This window comes from Hypanus sabinus, chromosome 13 (genome assembly GCF_030144855.1).
Source record: "Hypanus sabinus isolate sHypSab1 chromosome 13, sHypSab1.hap1, whole genome shotgun sequence".
NCBI lineage: Eukaryota > Metazoa > Chordata > Chondrichthyes > Myliobatiformes > Dasyatidae > Hypanus > Hypanus sabinus.
The window spans coordinates 98,183,708-98,211,658 of record NC_082718.1 but is presented as its reverse complement, the minus strand read 5'-3'; the positions used below and the strand labels follow the sequence as shown (position 1 = coordinate 98,211,658).

At 39.3% G+C, this 27,951-nt stretch overlaps 1 protein-coding gene across 2 annotated transcripts in view; it reads left to right on the top strand.

The window, feature by feature from the left end:
• Positions 1 to 14,755: 14,755 nt before the first annotated feature.
• rbm19 (RNA binding motif protein 19) overlaps positions 14,756 to 27,951 on the top strand; it is a 290,972-nt gene continuing 277,776 nt past the window's right edge. The window contains exons 1-11 of one of the 2 annotated variants that reach the window (XM_059988287.1): positions 14,756 to 14,814; positions 14,859 to 14,906; positions 17,885 to 18,067; positions 23,532 to 23,657; positions 24,697 to 24,735; positions 24,843 to 25,029; positions 25,796 to 26,040; positions 26,499 to 26,573; positions 27,055 to 27,133; positions 27,504 to 27,575; positions 27,696 to 27,899. In XM_059988287.1, the coding sequence (XP_059844270.1) occupies positions 14,871 to 14,906; positions 17,885 to 18,067; positions 23,532 to 23,657; positions 24,697 to 24,735; positions 24,843 to 25,029; positions 25,796 to 26,040; positions 26,499 to 26,573; positions 27,055 to 27,133; positions 27,504 to 27,575; positions 27,696 to 27,899 (1,246 nt within the window). In that variant the 5' untranslated portion in view covers positions 14,756 to 14,814; positions 14,859 to 14,870. Of the gene's footprint in view, positions 14,815 to 14,858; positions 14,907 to 17,594; positions 17,719 to 17,884; positions 18,068 to 23,531; positions 23,658 to 24,696; positions 24,736 to 24,842; positions 25,030 to 25,795; positions 26,041 to 26,498; positions 26,574 to 27,054; positions 27,134 to 27,503; positions 27,576 to 27,695; positions 27,900 to 27,951 lie in introns of those variants that run through there. The other variant, XM_059988288.1, reaches the window with a different exon arrangement.

The window sequence follows — 27,951 nt, the reverse complement described above, 5'->3', positions numbered from 1 at the left end:
TCTGTTAATTTGAGAAGTCCAGCCCCATAAAAATGTAAATACATCACCTGCTCCCATTTCAATCCCATTGACAACAGAGATGGGAACAGCCAAGACAAGTTGGGTTGAGGTTTAGTAATTTAAAATTGTAATATATCACACATGGAGAGAAACATGAGCAGGGATATTAAAATTCCTAACATTAAATTTGTCACAGGGATCAGATCCCAATAAATATAGAAACAATTTTGGATTTATTTTATCTGCATTCCCATAATTTTGAACAGCTCTATTCAAAGATTCAAATGTTCAGTTATTATCAAAGTATACAACTTTGAAATTCTTCTCCAGATAGCCGTGAAACCATATGTAACCCCCTCACCAGACAAAGATGAAAACTTGGCTCAAGAGCTGGCTCTGCTAACAGCCATGGGACTTAGAGGTGAGAAGGTCACCCTTCATAAATAATATACTGCTAGGGTCGACATGATCTGGGGTTCAGCTAAACATGAACATCTTGATGTTCCAATTAAAAAAAAACTTCAATTTGAGCTAATGCTGTGTAAATACTGCACATACACAATTGTCAGACAGCAAGAAATAACAGATCGTACACCACATAAAATTATAAAGGAAGTATATTTACAAATTTCATCTTTATCGAACAGTTAGTAGGAAAAAGAAAAGAGAAGGCCCATTACAATTAAAACAATTCAAATGTGCACACAAAGTTGGAACTCATCTTGAAGTTGCTTATTTAACCCCTCTTTCAAATCAACTGTCCTCCTTGTCCAAAATGTGCACATTGTTATCATTAAGAGTGTCCTTTGTCTTTTAGGTGTAGATACACAACCAAGTCTTGACCTGAGGTGTTAGCCCTCCTATGTTGGGCCATCCATTTGTGAAGTGGTTGTTTTGTCTCGCCAATATACAGATCTGTGCAGTTCTCATTGCATTGGATAGCATATACAATATTGCTCTCTTTATGTTTGGGTGAAGGTTCCTTGAGATAGTTGTTTCTGTCTGAGTGTGGTTGTAGGTTTGAGAAACACCGGGATTTGGTGTTTGTTGAAAATCCTTTAGAGTTTCTTTGAAACTCCAGCCACATCTGAGATGATTATGTCTTTCTATCTGCTTTGCTCCTTACATCAGCAAGTCCAGTTGCCTTAATTTATTACTGCTTGATATACAATGAGCTGGATGACTGAGAACCTTCATAGATATGTTCATATTGATTTATTTTTGTTACATGTGCCAAGACACAGTGAACAGCTTGTCTTGCATGCTGTTTACACAGATCAAACCATTAAACAGACTATTGAGCTAGAATAGGGTAAAACAATAGCAATGCAGAATAAAATGTAAAAGCCAAAAGTGCAGTGTCAGTAAATGATAAAGTGCAAGATAAAAATGAGGTAGATTGTGAGACCAAGAGACCATCTTATTATACAAGAGGGTCATTCAATAGTCTGAATGGACTAGAAGCTGTCCTTGAGCTGTGGTGTGTGCTTTCAGGCTTTTGGTATCTTCTGCCTGATGGGAGAGGGGAAAAGGGGGGACTATCTGGGGTGGGTGGGATCTTTGATTACTCTGGCTAGTTTACTGAGGAAGCAAAAATTATATACAGAGTCCATGGAGGGGTAGCTAGTTTCTGTGATGCACTGAGTTACGTCCACAGCTCTCTACATTTTCTTGTGCAGAGCAATTGCCATGCAAATCAGTTATTTATTTATTTAGGGATATAGCATGGAACAGACCCTTCTGGTCCAATGAGCCACACTGCCTAGCAACCCTGGCCTAATGACAAGACAATTTACAATGACCTTCTAACTGGTATACCTTTCGACTGTGGGAGGAAATCAGAGCACCCAAAGGAAACCCACACGCTCATAGGAAGGATGTACAAACTTCACATAGATAGCGTCAGAATGGAACTCTGAACTATTATCTGTCCGATCAGAATGCTTTCTATGGTGCATTGATAAAAATTGATAAGACTCAATAGGGAGATCTCAAATTAATTTAGCCTCTTGAGGAGGTAAGCTTTCTTGGCAGTGACATCACTGTGTTGGACCAGGACAGGCTAATGGTGATGCTCGCACATAGGAATAACTGACGCTCTCAACCTTTACATGGCTGATATAGACAGAAACTTGTGCACCATCCTCCTTTCTGAAGTCAGTGACAAGCCCCTTTGTATTGTTGATATTGAAAGAAAGATTTGTGGTCATACACTCTTCTCACTCTTTTTATGGACACAGCTTAAAAATTTCCCAGCAAAAATAAACATTACTACATGCTGCAATCATTAAGAGAATCTTGAAGCTTAGAAAGATGTGGCATGGAGTAATATGTACCTGGAATGGGAATTTTGCACTCAGGTTGATCTGAGCCACCAAGATTTAGTTACTTGTTAGTGTGAACAAATAAGAATTTAATATCAATTAAGACGAAACACATTTCCTATTAAATTTCATTTAGAAAGTCCTCTTTCAGCCTCTCAGGTGGCATCATGTAATGTAAAACTTGAAATCATGGCCAGCATTCATCCCTTCATTAATAATGCAAAAAATAGGTCCTTTGATTCATTGATTGCTACAGGAACAATGCTTCAAAATTCACAACTGTCTGTAACGCACTTGGGAGTCCAACAAAAGCATGGTTAAAAAAAAATACAAAACTTTTAAAATATCCAGATTCTGTACAGCTACGATAATAGTAGACATTGTTAATCCCACACATCTAGGAAAAAATTGGCATAAGTAAATTCCACTGCATCTGTAAATGTTAGAATCTCTATCACATTTTTAGAATTAAATGGCACTCCAATCCCACTTCCAAAAACAGGATGTAAATACATATCTCCATATTAAAAGTACAAAACTCTGAGTTACTCTTAATAAAATAACCACCACACTACTTGCTTACATTTAATCTTGCATTTATGTGTAAAACATCAAATTTTATATCACATCCATCCATTCGGGTGCCCTCTACTGTGTATTATGTTTTGCATTAATTTGCAATCCAATAACAAAATTATAAAGGCAAGAGCTGGAAAAATATCAAAATCAAAAACATTTAGTAAAATTAAGCTCATTTTTTAAAACATACCGGAGACGAAAATAGTTTTTTTTTCAGTTCTGTTAGTGTCTGCTGCCACCTAGTGTGAGTTTTCAAGTGGTGCATTTATGAAACCGGTTGTCACTGTTTTAACCCTGATTTATCCAGCTTGCCCCTAAGAGATGAGGCATGCACCAATAGGATCCCATCATTAGCACCTGCCGTATTCCTCCTCTTCCTTCCGTAATTTCTGAGAAACAGCAGGTAAGGCTAGTGTCAAAAATAACAGTCATGTTATGGAGGGTGAAAGGCAAAAATGAAGTAGGAAAAAATACCTGATGGTCATTTCCACTGTGTTCCATGCATCTCAATATCTCTCACTCTAGTATGTATGCTAGCATTTGCAGATTATAAAAGAGTAGGGAATCAAGGTTTCAGGAGAAAGCCCCACTCTCCTCCTGCCATCAGTTGGTCCAGTGCAATGAATGAAACATGGCAGACACAGAAGAACTCCCAAGTATATTCATTTAGAATTCAAATTTTCACATTGTGACCACACATTATTTCTAACAGAAGGGCAATACAGTCTTCTCTACTCATGAGTAGATTATCATTCCAAATGAGAAGCCTTGATAGCATTGTGGTTGTCACTTGCTGAATCAGAGGGAAGCCCACCCACATTTAGGTCAAAGTCATACTACCTTATACTCTAAAGCCAAGATTGAGATGAATTCCTGTCTCCTTTAAGTAAGGAATTTCCAGGTATGTTGGAAAGCATAAGTCATGACATAAACCAGCTGTGACTATCTTAAATAATGAGGTTAAAAAATAATATTCAATCTAATGTCAGTGAACCTTTACTTTGAAAAACTAGGCTAGTATATGCCTCATCTCTTATGGCCAAGTTGAGTAAATCAAGTCCCTGAATAAAATGCTTTAGGACACCAAAAGTATTTTGGTGACACCTTCATGAAGACAGGGAAGTGAATAATGTTGTTCTGTTGCTTTAGAAGGGTAGCGAGGACAAGCCAGAGAACTACATACAGACAGCCTTTCATCAATGGTGGGGAAGTTACCAGAGAGAATTCTGAAGGACAGGGTCTACCAACATTTGGATAGCTGGAGTATGATTAGTACAGGTGTTTTTAATCTGGGGTCTGTGAACTTGGATGGATAAAAATTTACATCTTTATTTTCACTAACTGAAATTTAGCATTTCCTTCAATTATGAATGAAGGCAAAAAACCACAGTAGTAAATCATTAAGATGAGAGAGGCTGAAAATGCAGGAAATCCAAAGCAACACACACAAAATGCTGGAGGAACTCAGCAGGCCAAGCAGCATGTACGGAAGTGAATAGAGAACTGAGACCCTTCTTAAGGACTGAGAAGAAAGGTGGAAGATGCCAGAACAAAAAGGTAGGGGGAGGGCAAGAAGGCTAGCTGAAAGCTGAGAGGTGAAGCCAGGTGGATGGGAAAGGTCAAGGGCTGGAGAGAAAGGAGTTTGATAGGAGAGGAGAGTGGACCAGAGAAGAGAAGGAAGGAGGAGGGGACCCAGGGGGAAATAACAGGCAGGTAAAAGGTCAGAGTGGAGAATGGGGAGGGGGAGAGGTGGAATTTGGTTATTGGAAGGAGAAATCAATATTCATGTCATCAGGTTAGAGGCTACCTGGATGGAATATAAGGTGTTGCATTCCCACCCTGAGGGTGGCCTTATCTTGGCACAACAGGAGGGCATGGAACAACATGTTGTGATGGGAATGGGAATTGGAATTAAAATGCTTGGCCATTGGGAAATCTCGCTTGTGGTGGATGGAGTGGAGGTGCTACGTGAAGTGGTCCCTAATTTATGATGGGTCTCACCAACGTACAGGAGGCCACATTGGGTACACTGGATACAACAGATAACCCTAGCAGATTCGCAGGTGAAGTGTTGCCTCACCTGGAAAGAGTGCTTGGGACCCTGAATGGAGGAGAGAGAGGAAGTGATAGTAGTATTAGCAGTATCTGTGACTTTGTCACCAACAGAAATCACAGAAGTGTTCATATCGCATTACAGTTGTTACAAATACAGCCTCTTAAAATATCATTTATGGAACGCTCATCACTACTTCGAGCTAGATTGAGCCTGATCACAGACTTCATGTCTGCAGATGTTCATGCAGTGTAGCTGGCTAACTATTGGCCAACCCTGCAACTCGTAGTCGTTCAGCCACCAAACAGTGAAGTCGCATGTTCTCATATTTGTTACCCAAACATTTACACTGCTCTCCATTATTCCCTGTCTACAATTGCTTGCTGATCAATACATAGCAGGTGAGTCATTTTTATTATTGGTTAAAGTTTGCAAAACTTGACAGTTCAAATGAGAATTCTGAACTCTCCGCATGTTTTATAGTTCCACATGACTCTATGTGCAACAATAACAGAATTCCAAGAACGGCACGACGTCTGAACTACTGCTGCAATCCTTGTCTATCTGAGTATCTAAAAGCCATTAACAGTGCTAAAACTTCAAAGAAATTGTAAAACCTGCCTCATTTTACTTACTTGGCATATGAATTTCTTAAATATCTTACACTTCACTTAACATACAGATTATTTATTTCTTTTCAGATTTATCAAACAAATTACTTAAAAACAAACAAAAATATTGGGTCTCAAAAAATGTCAATTGAATCAAATATTTTACTTCAGCTTTATTTATTTTATATTTAAGTTGAAATGTCAAAGAAAAGGAAGTATGATCAAAACTATGATGGTTTCACTTGCATTAATGGACATGATGAGACACAAAAGCCACAGTGCTTTTTGTGTGGAAATATTCTTGCAAATGGAAACATGAATCCAGTAAAACTGAAAGAGCATCTCACATGTGTCCATCCAGGAATAAATGCTTCAAAAGATGTGGATTTTTCTCATGTAAAGAAAGCTCAATTCAAAAAGTTGGGACACTTCCAAAATTTGGATTTGCCATTCCACAAAAAATATTTCCTTGTAGCATCCTATAAAGTTACTTACTGTATTGCCAAACAAAAGAAGCATTGCAACATTGGAGAGACTTTAGTAAAGTGATGTGTATTGGAAATAGTCGAGCTAGTTTGTGGACTGAGCAGAGAAAAGTTGATATTTCTTTTAACACTTTGAAGTAGGTCATTGAGGAATTGGCAGCCTCGCAATTCAGTAAGCAATTGCCTAAAATTACAGATGTCTCACAATGTAATTAGCTCATTGTTTTTGTTCTTATACACATGCTGACACCATCAGAGAAGAATTCTTAATTTGGGAGTTCCTATTGGAAACTACAAAGGCCGTTGATATTTTGGAAATGGTAAATAAGTTTTACTGCCGAACGAAGTTTAGACTGGAAAGAAAAACTCCATTCTATTTGCACAGATGGAACTGCTGCAATGTTTGATTATACATCTGGCTTTGCTACTTTAGTGAAAAAGGAAGCTTCTCATATCATTGTCACTCATTGTCATCACTCAATGCACTCATTGTCATCATCACCCTAACTATAAAAGCCTTGGAGAATTCTGGTGTTCCTTGAGAGAAGCCTATCCTCACCTTGTAGAGCGAGCTATGAAAGCTTTAATTTCATTTGCAACAACATATCTTTGAAAACCAGGAACTCCCCTTCCCCTTTCTCCCTAAGCCTCCCATCCCATGATCCTCCCCCTTCTCCAGCCCTGTATCCCTTTTGCCAATCAACTTTCCAGCTCTTAGCTTCATCCCTCCCCCTCCTGTCTTCCCCTATCATTTCCGATCTCCCCCTCTCCCTTTCAAATCTCTTGCTATCTCTTCTTTCAGTAAATCCTGACGAAGGTTCTCTGCCCTAAACATCAACTGTATTTCTTCCTATAGATGCTGCCTTGCCTGCTGCGTTCCACCAGCATTTTGTATGTGTTGCCTGAATTTCCAGCATTTGCAGATTTTCTCATGTTTACATTTTCAATATGATCGGCTTCTTTTGTAATCTTATGTATTTTATCTTATATATTTAAATACATAATTCTAAAAAGGGATCCATAGGTTTCACCAGCCTACCAATGGGTCCATGACATAAAAAAAAGTTAACATGGATTTGTGTGCGGGAAGTTGCGCTTAAAAAATTAAGAGTTTTGAAGTAACCAAAAAGGTAGATAAGGGTAGAGCAGTGGGTGTAGTCTATTTGAACTTCAGCTTTGCCTGGATTGGGGAGCATGCCTTATGAGAATAGGTTGATTGAACTTGGCCTTTTCTGCTTGGAGCGATGAAGGACGAGAGGTCACCACATAGAGGTGTATGAAGTGATGAAAGGCATTGATCATGTGGATAGTCAGAGGCTTTTTCCCAGGGATGAAATGGCTGCCACACAAGGACACAGGTTTAAGGTGCTTGGGAGTAGGTACAGAGGAGATGTCAGGGGTAAGTCTTTTACTCAGAGAGTTGTGAGTGCGTGGAATGGGCTGCTGGCATCGGAGGTGGAGGCGGATACGATAGGGTCTTTTAAGAGACTTTTGGATAGGTACATGGAGCTTAGAAAAATAGAGGGCTATGGGTAAGCCTAGTAATTTCTGAGGTATGGACATGTTTGGCACAATTTTGTGGGCCAAAGGGCCTGTTTTGTGCTGTAGGTTTTCTATGTTCCTACAAAGATCTGCATGGCAGACTGGTTTGGAAGCTTAGGTCACATGGAATCTAGGAAGAACTCGTTAGGTGGATTCAAACTTGGCTCGGAGATAAGAAGCAGATGATGGTGGCTAGAGAATGTTTCTTAGAAAATAGCCAGTAACCAGTGGTGTCTGCAGAGGTTGATGTCTGGACCCTTGTTATTCATTATTAAGGTTGGTGCTGTTGTGGAGTTACAATGCAACATTGACTGGCTGCAGAGCTCGACTGAAAGGTACCTAATATTTATGAAGTTCATTCCAAAAAAGTGAGAAGTGATGCACCTTGGAAGGTTGAACTTGATGGCAGAGTACCAAGTTAATGGTAGGATTCTCAGCTGTGCAGAGGGATAGAAAGGTATTGGGGTCCAAGTCCACTGATCCCTCAAAGTTGCTATGCATTATTAAGAAGGTATATGGAACATTGGCCTTCATTATTCAGGAGATTTAGTACAAGAACTGCAAGGTAATGCTACAATTCTATAAAACCCTGGATAGACCTCACTTGAAATATTATGTTCAGTTCTGGTTGCCTTATTATAGGAAGAATGTGGAAACTTTAGAGTAGGGGTTCCCAACCTAGGGTCCATGGACCCTTCGGTTAATGGTAAGGGTTCATGGTATAAAAAAGGTTGGGTACCTTGCTTTAGAGAGAGTGAGAAGAGAATTAACAGGATGCTGCTTAGATTACAGAACACATGTGAGAAAAGGTAGAGTGAGCTAGGCCTTTCCTCTTTGAAGCAAAGGAGGATGTGAGGTAGGCTATGAGGATATAACGAGCACAGTGGATAGAGGGAACAGATGGACATAATTTACTTGGATTTTCAGAAGGTGTTTGATAAGGTGCCACATAAAATACTTTTCCTTAAAATAAAGATGCTTAGAGTTGGGGGTGATGTATTTGCATGGATAGAGGATTGGTTAACTAATAGAAAGCAGGGAGTTAGGATACATGGGTGGACTCTGGTTGGCAATCAGTGGTGAGTGGTGTGCCGTAGAGGTCGGTGCTGGGCCAACAACTGTTCACGATATACATTAACGATCTCAAAGAGGGGACAGAGTGCAGTGTAATTAAGATTGCTAATGATACTAAATTGAGTAGAAAAGCAAGTTGTGCAGAAGAAATGGAGAGTCTGCAGAGAGATATAGATAGGTTAAGTGAGCAGGTAAGGGTCTGACAGATGGAGTACGAAGCTGGTAAATGTGAGGTCATACACATTGGAAGGAAAAGTGGAAGAGCAGATTATCATTTAAATGGTTAAAAAATGCAGCATGCTGCTATGCAGAGGGACTTGGGAGTGCTTGTACATGTATTACAAAAGGTTGATATGCAGATGCAGCAGGCTACCAAGAAGGCAAATAGAACGTTGGCCTTCACTACTAGAAGGATTGAATTTAAGCGCAAGGAGGTTATGCTGCAACTGTATAGAGTACTGGTGAGACTGCACCTGGAGTACTGCATGCAGTTCTGGTCTCCTTACTTGAGGAAGGATATACTGGCTTTTGAGGTGGTGCAGAGAAGGTTCACTAGGTTGATTCCAGAGATAAGGGGGTTGAACTATGAGGAGAGATTGAGTCGCCTAGGACCGTACTCATTGGAGTTCAGAAGAATGAGAGCAGGTCTTATCGAAACATATAAAATTATGAAAGGGATAGATAGGATAGAGAAAGGAAAGTTATTTCCACTGGTAAGTGAAACTAGAACTAGGGGACATAGCCTCAAGATTCTGGGGAGTAGATTTAGGACTGAGATAAGGAGGAACTGCTTTTTCCAGAGAGTGGTGAATCTGTGGAATTCTCTGCCCAATGAAGCAGTGAAGGCTACTTCAGTAAATATAATAAAGACAAGGTTGGATAGATTTTTGCATTGTAAAGGAATTAAGGGTCATGGGGAAAAGGCAAGTAGGTGGAGATGAGTCCATGGCCAGATCAGCCGTGACCTAATTGAATGGCAGAGCAGGCTTGATGGGCCAGATGGCCTACTCCTGCTCCTATTTCTTATGTTCTGATGTTCCTATGAGATGTATAAAATTACACAATGGACAACCAGCAGCCTTTTCCAAGGGTGGCAACGGTTAATATGAGAGGGCATAATTTTAAGGTGATTGGAGGAAATATAGGAAGGTTGCCAGAGGCAGGTATTTTTACAGAAGATGATAAATACATGGAACACAATGCTGGGGTCGGGGTAGAGGCAGATATATTAGGGCCATTTAAGAGACTCTTAGATAGTCACATAGATGAAAGAAAACTGGTGGGCTATGTGGAAGGGAAGGATTAGATTGATCTTGGAGCAGGTTAAAAGATCAGCATAACATCGTGGGCCCAAGGGCCAGTACTGTACTGGTCTTTGTTTTATACAAATGATATGGATGCGAATACACAAGGCTTGATCAGTATGTCTGTGGGTGACACAAAATTAGACGTAGTGAAGAAGGGCAGCATGTACATGGAATGAACTACTGGAAGAAGTAGTTAAAGCAGGTTCAATGGGATGATTTAAGAAGCACTTTGATAGGTATTATTCCTAATAATGCATGTTATAGTTCGTTTGGTTGACTTGTGTGAAATTCTGTGGAGGAAATAAAAGTTTGTGCCTCTAATAAGACTCAGGAAGCAGTGCTCTGAGCCATGGAAATTTAGTGGAAGTTTTTACTTAATCCAAGGTATCAGAATCAGGTTTAATATCACTGACATATGTTGTCAAATTTGTTAAGTTAGTGGCAGCAGTACAATGCAATACATAATGTAGAAAAATTACAGTAAGTTTATATGTGTATATTAAGTAGTTAATTAAGAAGTGTAAAAACAGAAATAATAATTAAAAATGTGAAGTAAGTGTTCATGGGTTCAATGTCCACTTAGAAATCGGATGACAGAGAGAAAGGAGCTGATCCTGAATCGCTGAGTGTGTGCCTTCAGGTTTCTGTACCTCCTTCCTGATGGTAACAATGAGAAGAGGGCATGTCCTGGGAGATGGGAGTCCTTAATAAAGCATGCTGCCTTTCTGAGGCACTGTTCCTCAAAGATGTCTGTGGATACTATGGAACCTAGTGCCCAAGATGGAGCTGACTAATTTTACAACTTTCCGTAGCTTCTTTCGATCCTGTGCAGTAGCCCCCAACCCCCATATCTGACAGTGATGCAGCCTGTCAGAATGCTCTCCACAGTATATCTGCAGAAATTTTCGAGTGTTTTAGGTGACAAACCAAATTTCCCCAAACTCCTAATGAAATATAGCCACTGTCTTGCCTCCTTTATAGCTGCATCAATATGTTGCATTCAGGTTAGATCCTCAGAGAACTTAACACTCAGGAACTTGAAATTGCTCATGTTTTCCACTTCTGATCCTCTGTGAAGATTAGCTCGTTTTCCCTCGTCTTACCCTTCCTGAAATCCACAATCAACTCTTTGATTAGTGCAAGGTTGTTGCTATGACGCCACTCAACTATAGTTGGTACATCTCACTCCTGTACACTCTCTCATCTCCATCTGACATTCTACCAACAATGGTTGTATCATCAGCAAATTTATAGATGGCATTTCAGCTATACCTAGCCACACAATCATGGGTGTAGAGAGAGCAGAGGAATGGGCTAAGCACGCACCTGAGGTGCGCCAGTGCTGATCATCAGCGAGGAGGATATGTTATAACCAATCCACACAGATCATGGGCTTCCAATTAGAAAGTCAAAAATCCAATTGCAGAGGGAGGTACAGAGGCCCAGGTTCTGTAGCTTATCAATGAGGACTGTGCAAATGATGATGTTAAGTGCTGAGCTATAGTCTGGGCGATCAGCATTCTGACATAGGTGTTTGTTTTGTCCAGGTGATCTAAGGCCATGTGAAGAGCCATTGAGATTGCGTCTGCTGTAGACCTATTGCAGAGATAGATAGTTGCAGTGGGTCCAGGTCCCTGCTGAGGTAGGAGTTGATTCCAGCCATAAACAACTTCTCAAAGCATTTAATCACCGTAGATGTGAGTGCTACTGGACACTAGTCATTAAGACTGCTCACACTACTCTTCTTGGCATATAATTGTTGCTCCTTTGAAGTAGGTGGGAACTTCTGACCATAGCATCTCGATCTATGACAACCTAAAGATCTCAGCATTGATAATAAGGATACAGACTTGAACTTAATTAATCCTTCAATTTGAAGGGTATTTGATCTCAATTATAATTAAGCAATTTACCTTTATACCTTATGGTTACTCACATTCTACCTGAATCTATTTCTGAGAGAGGAGGAAATACTTAGAGATATCTGGAATGAAATGTGCTTTGTATATTTACTGGGAATCAACAAAATTCTCCACTCTGTGAACAGATATTTATCTGGAGGGAAGAATTATTTACCAAATGCAGAATATTTATAATTGCCAGTAATGCTTTGTCTGCCATCTAAATGAATGACTCTTGTCTTTTACTGGTACTTATCATTTACTAAATAAGCTCACTGAAAGTCAGCATTCCTTGAACAACTACACTAATACTTTAAAAATAAACATGGAAAATATTGAGGTTTCTGATAAAATTGTTTATATAACTGTTACGAAGGTGAAGCAACTCTGAGGGGCCGAAGGGTACAAAGTCGCCCCCTCCTTTTTGAGAATCGCAAGATCGCTATTATTTCGGGTCTGAGACCCAGGAAAATGAGAGACAGGCACAAAGAATACACAACCAGGTGGAATGTGTCCTGACATAAGCGGAACGGAACCACTGGTTACTGCCATTGTCTCTTGGAGAAGGAATTGTGTATTGAGTACAGTACTATTCATTGAAACCCCTCAGGGAACAACCAGAGTGGTCTGGTTGAGGGATTGCATCATCCCAACCTGATTGACATCTGAGACCCCGTGAGTGAGGATAAAAGACAGATCTGGGGAACACCCCTTAGACGCACCAGGAGAAACGCTAGAAATCCCGTGACAGCATTTTATAGTGAAAGCAGGTGAGAGCTCGTGTGTGTCCTCCCTTGCCTGGGTGGTGGGCTCACCACAGAAGAACGGTTTAGCTAAAGGAGAGGCCACACTTGAATGGCCACGGCAACGAGACACCTGACGGATCAAAATCATAAAGGAAGGTTGGCAAAACCCATAGCAGTAAATGTTCCCATTCTCTCTCTCTCTCCAACAATTGCAACACAGTGACAAACAAAAAGACAGCAGCTTGTGTGAACTGCAGTGAACTTTATATTTCCATCAGACAATACATTATCCCCTAGACAACGATAGAGCTTATTTCTTATTATTATTATACCCGCACTTTTAGGTTTAGTATTGACAACGTATATTTGCATTGATATTATTTTTGTATTTTTACTAATAAATACCATTCAAAATAGTATCATCAGACTTCAACGGACGTCTCTATCTTTGCTGGTAAGTCACCCAGTTACGCGGTTCGTAACATAACAGACATACAAAAGTTATCTTGGGCTGTTTTCTGGTTACTGTTTCTAAAGTTTTAACATTCATTCATTTGAACAATAAAGGACACCTCTAAATGTATTGGGTAGCACTTTACAAAAAGCACTATATGTTCTTTATAGATAGAAGTAATAGTCTTGATCCTTACCATCTTCCCTTATCCCTTTCTACCTTTCTTTCTCCTCTGAACTGTTTAATCCAATCTCTTTTCTTGTTGCACCTTTCCCCTCAGTAATAGTCAGACAGCAGGAACATTGAGCAGAAGTAAGACTGATCAAATAGGATTTGTCTTCAGGATTCTCTATAACAGTGACTGAGTGAATACACCTGTGCACAAAAACCTGGGTTAATTATGCAGCAAAATACCTTTATTTTCAGTGAAACAAAGACAAATAAAAGTTCACAATGATGAACCCAAGTTTAGTGAGTGGATACACTTCACAAAATACATTGGCATTTAAAAATTTCTTTTACTTTTGGGAATGGATATCACTAATTTCTGGACTGTAGCTGCAAAAAGTAATGAATGCAAATGAGAGGTATGCTTACATGAAAAATTACATACGCTGTTCCCAGTTTTGATGGCTGAAACTTTAAGTTTGTTTGTCTCTCTACAGATGCTGGGAAACTTATTTTCAACATTTTGTTTTCATTTCAGAGACAGTTTTGATTTTTTCAAAGAATAGTTCAATAGGTACATTTAATGTCAGAGAAATGTGTACAAAATACATCCTTAAGTTCTTTTTCTCTGCAGACATCCACGAAAACAGAAAAAGACACCTTTATTATGGAATTGGGAAGAGAAGAATTCATCGCTTATCTGTTTATGTAAATACTGTTTATATCGTATGTAAATATATTGATATACAGCAGGTAGTTATATAAACATAAGTTTGTTACCTGTACTTGCTGTAATATTTTATGATTCTAAGTTTTAGAGCATAAATCTAGACTATTTCACATTTTTTTGCGGAACTGAATTCTCCAACGATGCAACTTTTCCAAGAAGCACTGAAGAAGAATATTAACCACAAAGTCCACTACAGATGCTGTGTTCCTCCAGCTTGTTGTACGTGTTGAAGAAGAATATTACCTTTTCGGTGAAGATTTGACCACGTCCGCTATTTTGCTTTAGGTGGTAGTTTTCACAGGGAAGTATGTTTCGGTAGTTGACCTGTCGAAACCATCGCCGCGGCTCGGCATGAGGAACGTGCGTCGACGGCGGACAACTCGGCTCGCGCGGAACTCCAACCGACGGTTTCGCCGTTTTGAAGTGTGCGCGGAGACGGCTTGTCCCTCGCCGTTCGCCATACCGCCCGTGACGGGGCATTCTGGGAAGTGAGACCGAAAGCGCGTGGGGGCGGACGGGAGCTCGTAATCGGGTTTGGGAGACACCACGCCGGCGGCGCGTGCGGCTGTTTACCGGGCGCTGACGGCAACACACCGACCGACCGGTGACGCGTGCGGCCGTTTACCGGGCGCTGACGGCAACACACCGGCGGCGCGTGCGGCCGTTTACCGGGCGCTGACGGCAACACACCGGCGGCGCGTGCGGCTGTTTACCGGGCGCTGACGGCAACACACCGACCGACCGGCGACGCGTGCGGCCGTTTACCGGGCGCTGACGGCAACACACCGACCGACCGGCGGCGCGTGCGGCCGTTTACCGGGCGCTGACGGCAACACACCGGCAGCGCGTGCGGCCGTTTACCGGGCGCTGACGGCAACACACCGACCGGCGGCGGGATGTCACGGCTGATCGTCAAGAACCTCCCGAACGGGGTAGGTACGGGAGGGAAAGGGGGAGAATCTCTGTATGGTATCTCGGTCAGGCGTTTACAACGTGACCGGACGCCCCAAAGCGTCTCGGGGGCGAGTCAAGTAGCCGAGGACTCGGGAACCTTCACTCTGCTTCCCACAACGCCACGGCTGAAATGCTGAGGGCTTTCAGTGAGGCTTCTTGGGCTTGAGGAGGCACCGGCGATCGGGTGCACTGATGCACCCTGCCTTTGGATAGAGTGGAAGTAGTGCTGGGGTTATAGGTTTATAGGAGGTCATGGATGAGGCGACCCCATGTTATGGAAAGCTTTGAAAGTCGGGTAAAATTTCTGAAATTGGGAACTAATGCGGGTCAGCTGGCAAGCCTGGTGGGGTGATTAGTAAATTAGATCTTGCGACTTGTAGCAATGGGAGCGAAGTTTTTGATGACACAGATTGCCAGTGGCTTTTGATGAGCTTATTCGAGATTGGGGTTAAATTCATAATTCATCTAATTTATTCACTTTCTGATTTCTGTGTTCACATTTCTGTCTGTAGGCGGAAGAATACTCTAACATCTGAATTGCAAGGTGACTTTTCACCTTGGTCTTTGTTTTCCGTCCTGCAACTGATTTTGCTTGATCTTCAGTCCCGCAATACTTTGTATGCAGAGGCTGTTAGCTTCTCTACCCATCGAACTTACTTTGAAAGTTATGTCCCTGTGATACCAGGTATTATGTGTAAGTTGTTAGGTTGTATTGGAAGAAGAACCCAGCGACATACTTGGAGTGAGAAATCTAGAAGGTAGAAACTTCTATAAACAAGGAAATCTGCAGATGCTGGAAATTCAAACAACACCACACACAAAATGCTGGTGGAACACAGCAGGCCAGGCAGCATCTATAGGGAGAAGTGCTGTTGACGTTTTGGGCCGAGACATCGACAGCACTTCTCCCTATAGGTATAAACTATAGCACTTTTATGATAAAACACCTGCATTTGCTACTCTCAAATTCTAAAGAATCAAGAGTTGTAGCTAGTAGTGACACTAAAGCTGTAGTGACATATAGGTCTGAAGCTCTCCAGGGATAATGACAACATCTTTGTAAGTTTCAGTTTTATTTTTTCAGCATGTCAAAGCATTGGACCATAGCTGCAGGCACACATGGATCCTGTGTCTGGCCACATACTTGCCCTCTATTCCTGTCGACCCCTCCCCAACTCCCTCTCTGGCCATACCCTCTGCCTACAGTTCAGACTATGGTTCAAATACACACTGATTTCATTTTTGGTTGACTGATCGTTCCTTTGAGATACATAGTGGAGGCACATTGTAATGGATAAGACGCGTCGGAAGGTCCAAACACTTTTGGGAGAAACTAATTAACACAAGTGTTCTAAAATCTATTGACAAGAGAGCCAGACACCTAAAATTAATTGAGTGCTCAAATATAAGCACACAAAACTATTGATTGCCTATACCTGTGACCATGTTTGATATGCTATATGACAACATCTGTTTGGTCTGCCAGATTGAACTCAGTCACAATGGGGCAAATAGCTTAGCCCCATTTGTTTGATGCAAGCCAATTAACATAAACCCATTATCAAAATTTGGCTCCTGCATATGCAATCTCTTTGTCTGTGGAGCAGCCTATGCTTATAACCAATTTACTGCTTACAATTTATATTTAAAAAAACCTGAAGGTTAATTACAAGTTTCATGAACTTACATTTACGATAAGAACTTGTCTGGTTCTTTTTTGAGTTAATATCTGCTATATTTACATAACTCCACAATACTCCCATCAAAAACTTCATCAGCAACTTCATCAAAAAGCATATTTTTTACCACTGTGTGTTTTTCTGCTATTGTAACTGTATGTGCTGTTAATACTATGCTTGCACCTTGGCCCCAAATGAATGCTTTTTTTTTGGCTGTACTGTATTCATGTATGGTTGAAAGACAATTAAATTTGAACTTGTAACCCTTAACCCTTTTACCAATGAAGAAGTCTGTAAGTTGCATGGCCCGAGATTGATGGTGCATTGGATGTTGTCCTGGTCCAGCTTGCCTTCGACTGAGTAAACACTGGAGGGCAGCACTGACGGGAGGGGCGAGCCCCCAACCCAGTTCAGATTCCAGTGAACTCAGAGGCCTCTGATCCCTCCTGGGTGGCTGCAACAGGTGATACCACAGCATGAGAACCTGGTCCACATAACAACTAAATCATTGCGGCTCCCCTACTGTCAGTCTTGCGGACCAGTCAACCGGACATGTAGTATTCTGTATATCAGTGTCCAATAGGGTCTTGCGCTCACAATTAAAAACAGACAAGGCAATCATTCTTCCCGACTTATGCATACTGACCAGTGGGCACCCTTCAGTATTAGCCCTATTGCACTACACTTGGTTCATAATCCTCTATGCCGAAGGATTTCAAGTACTCATTTAGATGGCTCTTAAATCCTGTCAGTGACCCAACTTTAACCACTCTCTCTGGCAGTATATTCCAAATATTAACCACTCTCTGTGTGACAGCCCTTCTCAAATCCCTTCTGTGTCTCTTACTCGTAAACCTATCTCGTAAAGTTTTATCTATAGTTTTCTGCAGTCTACCTTTTATATACTGCTCAAAAATGCCTGACGTATACAGTCCATACATATGAGTACTTGGGAGACTGCTGTATATTATTATTTGGTACAAACAGATCCCAGGAATGGAGCCCTGCCATAACTTGGAAGTGGCCTTTCTTAACCTTCTCTGCTCCAGGGAGAAAAAGCCTATCTTTCCCAGTCTCATAACTGAACTGCTGAATCCCAGATGACAACCTGGTGAGTTTCCTCTGTATCCTCCAATGCTATTACATTCTTCCTGTACTTTACCGACCAGAACTGCATGTAATACTTCAGCTGCGCAACTAATGTCTGACTAGAGTATTAGACAAATGTACATTTTGTATAAACAACCCAAAATCAAATGTAATTTTTCATTTTTCAGATGAAAGAAGAACGCTTTAAATCTCTCTTTGGTGCCTTTGGAACATTAACCGACTGCATATTGAAATTCACGAAGAATGGAAAGTTTAGAAAATTTGGATTTGTCGGGTTCAGAACGGAAGAGGAAGCACAAGCAGCTTTAAAACATTTCAATAAGACCTATATTGATACTTCTAAGATTACAGTAAGTATTCTTGAGTCTTGTTAATTTAATTAAACCAAAATCATATTAAAATGATTTCATAAACACGAGAAAGTCTGCAAATGCTGGAAATCCAAAGCAACACACACAAAATGCTGGAGGAACTCAGTAGGTAAGAGAAAATCTATGGAAATTAATAAACAGTTGATGTTTCAGACTGAAATGGAAAGGGGAAGATGCCAGAATCCCCCACCTTTTTATTCTAGTGTCTTCCCCATTCCACTTCAGTCCTGAAGAACGTTTGCATGTTATTCATTTCTATCGATGCTGCCTGACCTGCTGAGTTCCTCCAGCATTTTATGTGTGTTGCAGCAAGATTTTACAGTTGTCCTTGGTTTAATGTTTTGAATGGTCTTGCAATCTTTGAAGGTGATTCTGTGAACATTACCCAATATTCAACGTTTTATACATTGTTTTGTACTGATGTGCTGTTTTAAGATACTGGATTTCTTGTTTATTTTGTTCTGTCAATCTGTTTCATCTGCAGTAATGTTGGTGTAGCATTTTGATGGCAGTGGTTTGTTTTCCAGATTATATGCCATATGACAATTAAAGATGCTCTTAAAGAGAGCTAGCTTCATGCTGGGAATTTAGTGTACATAATGCAATTATGTGAAGGTTGGTCATCCTGCTAACTTGTTGATAGAATATCTAGAAAAACAAGCAAAGTAACAGTGGACTACTGTCAATCAGTACCACTGTCAATTCCGGGTGATTCTGACACATCTTTCAAACCTACTTTTTCTCTGGTGGAAAAGTAACAACAACAGATATTAGAGTATATCTTCCTGGGAGTACATAACTTACTGACTTGAACTGCAGTTAGTTTCCAAGAAGTGGTGTGAAGAAATTTATTTATTTTATTGTAAACTTTTGTAAAGAGGCAGTTAAGGCTAAAGGGGATGTACTAAGTTGTACATAAAGCAACTTAAACTGATGGGACTCCAGACCCCATTATTGGAGTTTAAAAGACTGATGTAGGAAAACAGAAAAGAATAAAAGCTATTGTGTAGAGAAAGATGGTGCCATAGCAGAATAAAAGAGGGCAGAAGTCTTTTTGAAAGTTGGGTAAGTAGCACTGTAGATCAGCATTGTCATGGATGATGTGTGCGGTTAGAATTTTTGGATATTTGGACGATGGTAAGTTGATGAGCTGAAAATTAGAAATGTAAGTATGGAACCAATAGACAGATGTTTTATTTGTGGTTAGGAATATACATTAATGATCTGGATGATGGGGTGGTAAATTGGATTAGTAAGTATGTAGATAATACTAAGATAGGTGGCATTGTGGATAATGAAGTAGGTTTTCAAAGCTTGCAGAGAGATTTAGGCCAGTTAGAAGAGTGGGCTGAAAGATGGCAGATGGAGTTTAATGCTGGTAAGTGTGAGATGCTACATTTTGATAGGAATAATCAAAATAGGACATACATGATAAATGGTAGGGCATTGAGGAATGCAGTAGAACAGAGTGATTTAGGAATAATGGTGCATAGTTCCCTGAAGGTGGAATCTCATGTGGATAGGGTGGTGAAGAAAGCTTTTGGTATGCTGGCCTTTATAAATCAGAGTATTGAGTATAGGAGTGGCATTGGTGAGGCCAAATTTGGAGTATTGTGTACAGTTCTGGTCACCGAATTATAGGAAAGATGTCAACAAGTTAGAGAGAGTACAGAGGAGATTTACTAGAATATTACCTGGGTTTTAGCACCTAAGTTACAGAGAAAGGTTGAACAAGTTAGGTCTTTATTCTTTGGAGCGTAGAAGGTTGAGGGGGGAATTGATAGAGGTATTTAAAGTTATGAGGGGGATAGATAGAGTTGACATGGGTAGGCTTTTTCCATTGAGAGTAGGGGAGATTCAAACAAGAGGACATGAGTTGAGAGTTAAGGGGCAAAAGTTTAGGGGTAACACGAGGGGGAATTTCTTTACTCAGAGAGTGGTAGTTGTGTGGAACGAGCTTCCAGTAGAAGTGGTAGAGGGAGGTTCAATTTTTGTCATTTAAAAAAATAATTGGATAAGGATATGGACAGGAAAGGAATGGAGGGTTATGGCCTGAGTGCAGGTAGGTGGGACTAGGTGAGGGTAAGCGTTCGGTGCGGACTAGAAGGGCCGATATGACCTGTTTCCGTGCTGTAATTGTTATATGGTTGTATAGGAATTGGTAATAGGCAGAAACTTTTTAATTCAACTCTGAAACAACATAGTATTGCACATCAGTTGAGTTATACTTACAACTAAGTACTGGAAAGAAGAAGCACCTAGAAGCAAGAAATATGAATTCTGGAGTAGACTTAAAAAACAATAGCCTGGAAATAAGATTATAATTACCTGCCAAAACCATCAGCATTCTCTCCCATTACATTGTGAAACTCACTGCAACTTCTGTTGTTTGTACATGGCACAGTAAAATCCAAGAGCTTCTGCAATTTGTTACCTTGTTACTCTACTGGGTGCATTTTCACAGCTTTCATGTGAATAAAAGTTGCCTTAAATAGAGTCTCAGTACCTAAGAGCCATTTTTACCAAAAAAAAACCATGGGAAACATTGCTCTATTCTAAATGGTTTTCTGCTAAATTTTAATTGTGTACTGTGTTGTTGCCTGCTAGAGCCACTTGGGGAAGGTGGGGTTGGAGACAGTGAGTAGTCCAAAAAATGATGCATATGATTGTCTTGGATGTTTTTCTTGTGATTGCAAGACCCTGTTGGATATCGGTAATGTAGAATACTGCAAGTCCGGTTCATTGTTGAAACTGACAGCGGGTGAGATTCATGGCCACGGTTGTACATAACAGGCCCTTGTGCCAGAGTCATCTATTGCAGTTGGCCAGGAGAGGAGACGCCGGAGGAAGTATGAGAAACAGCAGAGGAAGGCACAGCAGTCCCACAGGGTTAGGGGCCAGCCCCTCCTGTCGGTGCTGCCCTCCAGTGTTCACTCATTGGAAAACTAGCTCGATTGCATTTGTATGTGGCTGAACCAGCATGTGTTGAGGAACTGCTATGTACTTACTCTTGCAGAAATACGGCTCTGGGCAACATTCCATGTACCATCAATCTACAGGCCATGTCATTCAGGGACTTGACTAATATTGTTTTTTTGTGTGACTGCATGTGCTATCATAACTATATGTACACTGTGACTGTATGTACTTTGCACCTTGGTCCTGGATCTATGGGCATGGACTCTTAAGATCCCACTGTTTCTCCCACTGCTAAGAATCCTGCCATTAATCTTGTATTCTGTCTTCAAGTTCAACTTTTCAAAGGGTATCACATCACACTTTTCTGGATTAAACTGCATCCAGCACTTCTCAGCCAAGCTCTGCATCTTATCATTATCCCTTTGTAACCAATGACAGCCATCTGCATGCACTATTGCAACACAACCAACTTTTGTGGTATCTGTAAGCATACTATCCACCCTTCCTGGGAAAGACTTCCTGATCCAAGTCATTTGTAAAAATCACAAAGCATTGGGTATCAGAACAAATCACTGTGGAACATCACTGGTCAGTGACCTCTGTGCAGAATAGTATCAACAGCCATCCACTGCCTTCTGTGTGTAGAACAATTCCAAACCCACACAACCCAGATAACCTAACTTTTGCAAAGCAATGGTATTTACAATTATTTTTAATTCTTCGATGAATGCTTATAACATTTATTGTCTATATGCTCATTTGCAATTAAATGTTGGATCAATTTAAATTATTTCTAGGTTTGTTATAATTTTATTACTTCCAGATTTCCATGGATATTTAACATTTGAGGCTGAGATTGATAGATTTTTGGGCACCAGAGAATAGGAAGATTTGGATATTAGACAAAACTAGTAGAAAGGGCAGGATGAATGACATTCTTATTGTATGAAAGTTTAATTGCTAATTTTTGTGCTGTTTCTTACATTGTTTTCCATGAAAAATCTTCTGTTGCTTCGTGAACATGTTGCCATCGTTTGCACTGATGATCTATAGACTTCATAACTAACGTTAAAATCAATTTAGCCTTTATTGGTAAAAGCACATGTGTGCCTCAATGATTGTTAAATTTAAGGAAAGTTTGTTTTGTAAAGTTAGTATCAAGGTCTGCTTATTGCTTGCTACTGACTTTCTGATCCACACCTACAACTCCACAGTTGGAAAAAGTCTTACTCCTGTCTAACTTTGTGTTATATATTTATTGTGTGAGGTGGCAGATTGGTAGGTCTAAACTGCCTATGTACGTATGGTGGCTGATCATTTGCTTGTGGCTCATGTCATTGAAAGGCAGCATATAAATTAATGTAAGGGTGAAGGTAGACCCTAGCTGTCCCTGATGTAATGAAAAGAAGCTAAAGCAGACACTTGACCGTTCTAAACACAGGAATGTAGCTACATAGATACTTCACTGAAGATAATCTCATAGCTCCATATATCCGAACGTCAAGCACCCACTTACATGTTCTAGACTAACATTTTTATTCTTCATACTTCAGTTCCCACTGGATTCCACCGAACACCTATATACTAGAGACAATTCACAATGGCCAATTAGCCTACAAACCCACACGGTCATGGAGGATGTGCAAACAGAATCCATGGTTGGGACTGAACCCTTTTGCTGGAGTGCTAAGGCAGCAGTTGAACCACTCTGACATCAAAATGAAAACAAAATGGAGAAAGTAGGAGTAGTATACCAGATTGAATAGCATAGAAAATGATGAGGGACAGGTGGAAAACTTGAAGAAGTTGTTGGTAATTTAAATATCATGTTTCTCTCCTGCATTATTACTTCTGCGACTAATAATGAATTTGTTCTTTATTAGTCATACCTCGATAAGTTTATAAAAGAAAACTTCATAAAGTAAATGTGGCTATTATCTTAATCATCTAGTGACGCTTTTTGCTGTAATATGTGGTTATCTGTGTTGGAAGTTGATTTTGCTGATCAGGGAAGAGAAGTGCACACTGAAAATGTGTCCTTGGTGTCCGAAGACCAGCTTTGGCTTTGGCTCCTGTCCCTTGTAGCTGGTATTTCTGTTTTGTTTATTTAAGAAGAAGAAAATCCCATTTGTAAAATAGAGCTGTGCTGCAGAGTTGTCTGCGAGGTATTTTTAATGCCTTCAATTAATATGATACAGACTGCTGTGCGCTGTTGTACCGAAATTTATTCTGCTGTTGTCTAAAGGAAATTAGAAAAAAAACTAGGTAAGATTGTCACCGAGTGAGATGGTTGGTGATTGGCATACAGGGTTCCATTAGGTAAATATGGGAATCTCGTATTTATGTAATAGGGCAAGCATAATATTTTAAACCATGCAAATTATGAGAAAATTTTATATACTGTTTGCAATTTGGATGAAAAATTGACCTTTGTTAAATTTTGAATTGTCCATTAAAAGGTGTGAAGAAAATTTTCACTGCTGTAACTTTGAGCTAACACTAATAGACAAACTGTTTGTTATAGGTGGAGTTATGTAAATCATTTGGGGACCCAGGTTTGCCCAAACCGTGGAGTAAGCACTCACAGAAAAATTCAATGGAGGAAAATCTAAAAATGCCAAAAGAACAACAAGGTCCAATTAAGGAAAAGGTATGTGACAATTGTATTGAATACCAGGCCTTTGTAAATCTGATTACAAATAGCTTAACTGATGATAAATTTATTTAATTTTAGATTTTCAATATGATTCCAGTCATTTTAAATGTGATATATAATTATGTTCTAAGTGTAATTCAAAAAGTTATTATTCCAAGCATAATAAATGACAGCTAAACATTATCATTCTATATTGCAGAAACATTACTTTAATCAGATGGTGGTAAATCTGTCGAATTTCTTACCACAAGTGGCTGTGGGGGCCAAGTCATTGCGTACATTTCAGTCAGAGATAGATAGGTTCTTGATTAACCAGGGCATCAAAGGGTACGGGGAGAAGGCAGGGGAGTGGGAATGACTGGAATAATAGGATCGGCCATAATTGAATGGTGGAGAAGACTCAATGGGCTGAATGGTCTACTTCTGCTCCTATATCTTAGGGTCTTATGGTCTTATATTTTAGTCCATGGTCCACTGTCCTCGCCTATTAGGTCCCTTCTCTAGTCCTTTAGCTCTTTCAGTTACCACCTTTCAGCTTCTTGCATCATTTCCTCTGCTCCCCACCCACCCCTCTGACTTCCCCCTCACCTGGTTTCACTTATCATTTGCCAGCTTTTATTCCTTCCCCTTCCCCAGCCTTCTTATTCTGGCTTCTGTCCTTTGTTTCCAGTCCCAATGAAGTGTCTTGGCCTGAAGTGTTAATTAACTGTCTGTTCCCTTCTTTACATGCTGCTTGACTTGCTAAGTTGCTGTAGTATGTTCTGGATGTAATATATTTTAATTATTAAGATATTGGGAATAAAGAGGAGAAGGGCTGAAATACAATAATGCTGAAGTGAATTTCATATATAAATCTATTTTATATAAGTACTTTGCTGACACCCCATGGTAGAAGTTGATCATCGTACAGTATCAGTGAAGGTCTTTAATTGCAAGTTTCGAGGGAAAATTAAGAGGCAGCACTTTTGATAAGTTTGGCTTTAGCGGTTAGGCAAAAGGCACTATAAAAACTTATTCCAATTTGCTATTACAGGACAAAGTAAAGAAATTTGCCATTGAAGACCTAGAATCTGTGAGTAGAAATTTGCTGCTCTCTTGGAATACTTTGATTTTTTTTCCATCCAATAATCTGTATGCAACTTGTGCTGGAAATGTGATTTGGCTTTTTTTTTTCTGAAGTTGAAGAAAGATAGGGAGTTTGAAGAATTTCTAGCCGTGCATGAGAAACGTAGCAAAGCACCAACCTGGTCCAATGACACCTTACCGGGGAAAAAGGAAGAGGTAAAGAAGGTAGATGATTATCTGAACTTTGATTCAGATGATTCTGAAGAACTGAGTGAGACGGAAGATATCAAGGGAACAAAAGGTAAGTACCTACTGTAATTCTTGTACTGCAGTGTATCCTATTTTAATAATTTGTATGTTTTATGATTAACTTCAATCCAGAATTAGTTACTAATTCTAATACCCTGCATAATTGCTTGCAACTAGAGGTTTTCCAAGTATGTGTGTGTAAATGTGGAAATCTGAAAATTGCAAGAACAACTTTCTACCACGAAGCAGGCTGCATACTGACGTTTGGATAACTCATAGGGATTGATGCAAGAGAGGGGAGCTTGTGCTAAATACTGGACACTAAAATTGCAAATTAGCCATATTTTTGCTAATGACATTAAGTAAAAATAATTTTTTATTGTTTGTCAAATTTTTTTAACTTGGTGATGAATATATTTTTGATTCCAGTATTATAGATCATAGAGCCTCACTTCAGATTGTTAATGTATGGTGTTTTATTTGTAATGTAATTTAGTTGCATCCCAGAGGACAGGTTTTAGATTATATTAGAGCTAGAAAACAGGAATGTGGACAATGTGTCTTTAGTTACTGTCTGTCAAGTTCATCAATATACTTAACATATCTGTGGAAGAAAGGACTGAATATAAGCTGATTATATTGTACCTGTAATAGGATTTATTTTGACTCTGCATCTCACTGCAAAAAGACAGCGGGCAAGAAATAAGTTTTACCCTGTATTGTATGGTCTTGAATGCATATGAATCTTTCATTGTAATTAAGTGGTGTTGGCCGTGACTGAGAAAAAAGTTGCTTGCTTGTAATATTTTAACTTCTAGATGCACAAAATAAAACAAAAGAAAAGCTTGCATTGGCAAAAACAGTTTCGGACATGGATTATTTAAGATCAAAAGTAGTTAAGAAAGCAGATGAGAATTCTGAAATTGATGAAGGATCTGAAAGTGATGAAGACATTAAGTTATCATCTGAAGGAAATATGTTATACACAAATAATAAAGAAAAGGAACAAGGTGGAAAACTTGAGAAATCAGGACCTGAATGGAGGAAGAAGAAACAACTAGAGGTTTGAAAATGTTTCAGTGTTTGTTATTCCTTAGTGCTTTCATTTATCTTTGTCCAGGGACACTATTGTGATCACTGTTTTCCAATTAAGTCATTGATTTGTAACCTGGGGGTCTGTCCGGGTTGCCTTTTTAAAGATTTTGTGAATAAAAATAAAGTCCATAATAATTAGATAGTTTTTGGAAGTGAAAAAGAGGACTTGTGATTAGCTGCTTGCCTTGGTATTTCAGAATATAAAACCATCCAGATTTTTAAAATATTTTGTGAATGACTAATGAAAAATAAATAATTTTGTATTATTTGGCTAATCTTTTTGACTTGGTGATGAATTTTTTTTAATTCCACCATTCTAGTTCATAAAACTTTCTTATACAAGTATAAAATGTAATGAAAAATGAAATTAAACATTAATAGATGTGTGGTTTCTTAACATAGATTCTGTTGTATAATTATTTTTAGAAGGGAACTCCTGGAAATGAAGCTGCCACACCTTATACTTTGAAGCTCCGAGGTGCCTGCTTTAATGTGAAAGAGGTTTGTTTTCTGTTGCATTGATTATATAGTCTATTTTGTGAACAGATGTACCATTTGAGAGTTTACTTTTGCAGTATTTGGCAGGGGCACAGGAAATGAATTTCTACCTGCATTTGGATATTCTGTGTTTTATGTAGGTAGTGAAAATTGATTTCAGCTTTTTTAAAGGCATAGTGAGCAGATATTGATGCATTGTAACTTGATTTTTGGAAACATTGCTGAAAGAGCTGTAATAGTTTATTTTAAATTTACAACTTGTAAAATTATTGATGAGAATGAAGTTAAGGTTGGGAAAGAAACAAAAAATGTTAAATTCTGATGGGGCAACAAATAGTTATGGGGAGAAAAAGGGGCCGACATAGGGTTGGAAAAAATAATTCTGACTGTAAGGGGGAGAAAAGCTTTTTTTTTTGTAAAACCCACAATTTTAATTCTCTGTAATTTTAATGTGCATTGATTTCATTTTCTGATCTCTCTTCAGAAGCAAGTGAGGGAGTTTTTCGTGCCTTTGAAACCTGTAGCCATTCGGATTATCAAAAATGCAACTGGCAACACTACAGGTCTGTTACCAATTCTTCACATTTTCCTTCACAAAGTATTTGCTTTAAAGAGTTGTATGCATTTTTGTATCTCTCACTAATATGAAATAGGACTGTAATTCTACAGTTATCTTTCACTGATAGAGTATGCTTCCCCCTACCCATTTTATTAAAACAAAATCTAATTAAAAACCATCTATTTAACCAACTTTCATCACTTCATTGCTTCAGTATCTGTTTTATTGGTTTAGGAACATATTGCTACAAAGAAAATGTTATGTAACTTTAAGTTGTTTTTGAGTTTGACAAAATGTTGATATTCATCATGTTGAGTAACGTGATCCTATATTTGATAAATAAATTCAGTTTTCTGGAACATTTTCTTTTACAGGGTATGTATATGTAGACTTCCAGTCAGAAGATGATCTTGAAAAGGCATTGAAGAGAAATAAAGAGTACATGGGTAAGGGATCTTGATAGAGCAATAGTCCTTGTCTTATAACTGTCCTTGTAAAGCAAAGATTTAATATCCTGAATGGTGTCTGTTTTGTTGATCCCAAAATATTTCACTATTTGTTTAAAGGTAGAAGATATATTGAAATTTTCAGAGTGAATAATGCAGTCAAAACTAAGCCAGTAAGGAAAAATGATAACCAAAAATGGCTGATGAGGCAAAAGAAAGCAGATGAGGTGGAAGAGGATGTCTCTGATTCAGGAAGGTTGTTTGTCCGAAACTTACCATACACCTGTACAGAAGATGACTTGGAAAAAGTTTTTTCTAAATACGGTGAGCAGTTAATATTCCTTCACTTTTCTGCTTATCAGTCATAAATATTGCA